Source organism: Monopterus albus, unplaced genomic scaffold, assembly GCF_001952655.1.
Source record: "Monopterus albus unplaced genomic scaffold, M_albus_1.0 scaffold196.1, whole genome shotgun sequence".
NCBI lineage: Eukaryota > Metazoa > Chordata > Actinopteri > Synbranchiformes > Synbranchidae > Monopterus > Monopterus albus.
In genome coordinates, this window is record NW_018128076.1 from 109985 (window position 1) to 114819 (window position 4835).

Sequence of the window (4835 nt, forward strand, 5' to 3'; positions counted from 1 at the left end):
GCATTCCTGGACGTGTGCTCAGGGCATGTGCAGGACAGCTTGTTAGTGTATTTACAGACATTTTTAACCTGTCCCTCACCCAAGCAGTTGCGCCGACATGCTTCAAAACACCTCCATTGTGCCAGTGCTGAAACATTCCACCCCAATGTGCCTGAATGACTACCGCCCTGTAGCACTCACACCTATCATCATGAAGTGCTTCGAGCACCTGGTCCTGGCACACCTGATGACCTGTCTCCCACCCACACTGGACCCCGACCAATTTTCCTACTGAAGGAACAGGAGCACAGAGGATGCAGTCTCCATAGCACTGCACTCTGTACTCAGACATCTGGACAACAACAACACTTATGCAAGAATGCTGTTCGTGGACCTCAGCTCAGCATTTAACATGGTCATCCCCTCCAAGTTAACCACCAAACTTGGCGACCTGGGCATCAGCACCTCCCTTTGCAACTGGATTCTGGACTTTCTGACCAACAGGCCTCAGCATGTTAGGTTAGACAACACCTGCTCCTCCACCATTATCCTTAACACTGGCGCACCACAGGGCTGTGTGCTGAGCCTGTTCCTCTACTCCCTTTTCATTCATGACTGCAGGCCTGTGCATTGCTCCAATGCCATCATCAAGTTTGCAGATGACACCACAGTGATTGGCCTCATCAGCAACAACAATGAGTCAGCCTACAAGGAGGAGGTACAGCACCTGGCTGTGTGGTGCGCTGACAATAACCTGCTCCTTAATACTGACAAGACCAAGGAGCTCATTGTGGACTACAGGAGGGAGAAAGGAGGCACACACAACCCCATCCATATTAACGGGGTTATTGCTGGAGGTGTCTCCAGCTTCAAATTCCTGGGGACCCACATCTCAGAGGATCTGTCCTGGACCACCAATTCCCACAGCTTGGTTAAGAGGGCTCACCAGCACCTTTTCTTCCTGAGGACACTTAAAAAGAACCACCTGTCTTCAGCCATCCTGGTGAACTTCTTCTGCTGTGCTATCAATAACATCTTGACCAGCTGCATCATCATTTGGTATGGCAGCACTACTGCTATGGACTGCAAGCGACTGCAGAGAGTGGTAAAGACTGTGGAGAAAATCACCAGGACTTTACTTCCCTCTCTGCAGAGCATTTACCACCGCAGGTTGCATAGTAAAGCTGCCTCCATCCTCAAAGACCCCACCCACCCCAAGCACGGACTGTTCACCTCCCTTCCCTCCAGCCGGAGGTTCAGAAAGTGTGAAATGCAGGACCTCTAGACTGAAAAACTCTTTCTTTCCGACAGCTGACTCAGGAACTATCTCATATAATTCCACCTGTACAATTTACACACACAGTTCGCACATGCATAATTGCACACTCACTGCTGAATATTTGCACACACAGCTCCCATGTAGCATACATTCGCTCTGCACTGTATTGTGTTCTTGTTGTATTTTCAGCATGAGGAGGGAGAGGAGAACTCATCATCACATAGCTCCCATGTAGCATGCATTCTCTCTTCATTATATTGTGTTCTTGTTGTATTCTTCATTATGCTTCTTTCATCAGCTGTTTTACAGTGCCTTAGATGTTTGAGATCTAGATTTTGTGTTACCTACAGTATGTACAGTATCTGCGTTATATTCCACTTATATTGTGTGGCATTTGTGTGGACAGCAAAGTAAGAATTTCATTGTACAGGGAAACACGTTTTCTCACTGTGCATATCACAATAAACACTTGACCATGTGATCAGCATGGTTCACCATACAAAAAAGAAAAGAAAACAAAACAAACAGAGAAAAACACAAAATTCCTGATACAGAATGAAAAACTCCTTACATACAGGTCCACCCTCAGGTCAAAGATTTGATTTATCCAGTCCACCCTCAGGTCAAAGATTTGATTTAAAAATGAAATGTCATAACACCTACTAGATGGATTGGGTGGGAATTTGGTTCAAACATTCATGGTACCCAGGGGATGGATTCTAACAGTTTTGGTGATCTTTGTATCATCATCATCAGGTCGAAATTTAAATCTTTCTTAACATTTGGCCTCAGTTCAACAGTGCTGAAGACTAAAGGGGAGCCATGGACACATAGTTAAGCCTAACCTGGACATGAATCTAATGGATACCTGGTGATCCAGGGAAACCAGAATTAACAGTTTTCTTTACACTACACTTTACTTTTCACTTACTGTACCCTGTGATTGACTCACTCCTTGTTTTGCTTTCCAATTTCTCTTCTGTTCACTTCTCCCACCTTCTTCCAATGTCATTCCAGCACCATGCGCCCCCAGTCCCCCTACCTCTCCGACCAGCTTGGCCCCTTCCCCTTCCTCTGCTGACTTCCCAACTCTGCCCACATCATGAAGGTGTGAGTCCTACAAGGTGAGTCTTCTTTCACCACACCACATGCACCAGTCCCTTTGTTCCCTTATCCTGTTAAGACCTCTGCTCACTTCACTTTCTGAGACTGCTCTTGCACACGATTTTTTTTATTCCATTTGTAATATTTATGATACATTCTACTTGACTTTGTTTGACTTGTTTATATGTTGAAGCTGAGCACTTGATCTATTTCTGAAACATTTCAACCATATCCTACATCACAACTGAGCAACTGCATCTGATGAGGAAGGCCACAAGATAAAATCTTCAGACAACAAGCAAGTTGGACCTTGAAGATTTTTTGTCATCATGTAAACCTGAATCCACGGCAGCTTAGCCCACATCACAAGCTAATCAAACACAAGTTTCCTGCATAAAAGGAACACATCCCGATGCAGCAGCCATTACAACTCAATCTTTCCTAAAATGGTTCACAAAGTTAGATTTTCATTTGTTGCCCATGATAGTAAATGGTATCCAGTGACACACACGGGTCATCTGGAATGTTCTGTTTCTCTCTTACCATGTCATTTTCCCTCTTCTTCTCTGTAGCTCAAGCCCTTGCTGCTGTCAAGTTTGATGGAACATCTTTCTAAGGATTCACATGACAAACTGTACAATGAAGATACAATGATTTTTTTTTTTGTACCAGATTGAACAAACGAATGGAAACCTGTCAAAGGAGGTTTCCAGGAGACAAGCAAATTCATAATCAAAAAAGAAACTATTAAGACTTGTATGCCCCATATCATCCAATGCCCCATAGCCTCCTGCTATGAGTGTCCTGTGCACAAGGCTCCAGATATCTTACCAGCTTCAAGTTGTGTAATATTTCTATGTAATTTAGCTCAGGACATATTCTACAAAGTAGAGTTTACTGATGAACTATGTTGATGTTGAAATGTTTTACACTCAAAATGACAAAATGTCAGTGAACTGAGGTGTCGGTTCACCATTCGAGCACTGCATACAAGAAGCCCATGCTAACAATGAACAAGGAAAGGAGCTGCAGATGTACTGTAAATCAAGAGAAGGAGTTAGTGATGAAGCAGATAAATGTCACTGAAGTTGACTAGTTGATAAGAGTCTCACTGAGAATGTCAGAGAGGCTATGAGCATGCTTGTTGACAGTCAAAGCCAAAGGAGGATGACCATTATCATCTAATGTCTATATCAGTCTTCAAAAATCACAGATGGCTTGTGGCTGAGTGAGTGGAGCTCAGTGACAGACTGAGGGTATATACTGACATATTCTGACACTTTGACAGCTGACTGAAACAAAAGGCCTCTCATCCTGTGTAAAAAGCTGAGGACTCCCTTTCTGAACTCACTGTGATGCCTCTTTCACCCAGACCTCCATCCCCTACACTACTCCTGTTCTATCAGCCTCAGCTGCTGTCAGTTACACTCATATGCAACCATTAGCATTACATGCATTTGACTGGATCAAATCTAATGCCACCTGGGTTAAGTTTCACTTCAGTGCACCACACATCTTTCATACCAAACACAAAAGAGTACAGAGTTTGTTGCAGGGCAAAGCCAAAGGTAAACAGCATTACATGAAACACAATTATATATTTTTTAACTCTCACTAATATTTCATGTCACTCTTGAGGGGAGAGAAAATTTAGTTGATCTTTTCCATAAGAGCTGGAGTAAAATCAAGGTTATGAAGACAGGTAGAACTTGCTCAGCTGCTCTTCTTGGGAAATAATTACCTTTCTCTGTGTTGTGTTGACTTCACTGTTTGATGTAGAAACCCAGCCAGGCTGTTCATGATGAAATCTCACTGTATATACTTAGCTATAGTTATGTGTATTTCAACTTTTACAAATAGCTGATTCACAGAAACAGCAGGCAATGACACAAGCGCCTGCCCCAAATGCCAAGAAGAATTTGTCAGAGAGCACAACAAAGCCTAAGGAAAGAGACAGAAACAGCTCAAAAACAATACAAGTCCACAAGCCTTTTACTGGTATCATATTTTTCAGTTCCATATTCCTTCAGCATGCACTCATGGAATGGTCAGGTTTTGTCAGGAGTTTCTTTAATCTCTCCAACCTTTAGATAAAGATGGTGATCATCTGGTGGTTAGACAATGAAAATATTGCCACAGACTAATACTGTAGTAGGAAATGAAACTTTTGCAGTTGAGGCAAATGTTTATATAGCAGTCCCTGCTTTGAATTCCACACCATCCCTGTACTGCTCTACATGAACCTCAAATTTCTGTACTTCTTTGGCACAGAATATTGCTAATCCAGGATAGTTGCATATGAATGTAATTAACCTGAGGCAGAATTGAATCCCGAAGGCACACGATCACCTTACCAACCAGCCACTGTGTGCATTTGGTTCAAACCATTTAAGTATCAAAATCAGTGGACTTCTTCATAGTGCTCAAGAAATGACCCATGACTGTCTATATATGTATAGGTAAAGTATATTGG

The 4835-nt window shown here is 42.8% G+C and overlaps 1 protein-coding gene across 8 annotated transcripts in view; it reads left to right on the forward strand.

The window, feature by feature from the left end:
- Nucleotides 1–4316, forward strand: part of plekha6 (pleckstrin homology domain containing, family A member 6) — a 113049-nt gene extending 108733 nt beyond the window's left edge. For 6 of the 8 annotated variants that reach the window (XM_020617887.1, XM_020617889.1, XM_020617890.1 and 3 more), the window contains one exon: nucleotides 2276–2349. Coding sequence is in view for 2 of the 8 variants with exons in the window: in XM_020617888.1 (XP_020473544.1) it covers nucleotides 2276–2364 (89 nt within the window). In the remaining 6 variants the exon portion in view is untranslated. Of the gene's footprint in view, nucleotides 1–2275; nucleotides 2383–2934 lie in introns of those variants that run through there. The other 2 variants (XM_020617888.1, XM_020617896.1) reach the window with 1 other exon arrangement.
- The last annotated feature ends 519 nt before the right edge of the window (nucleotides 4317–4835 follow it).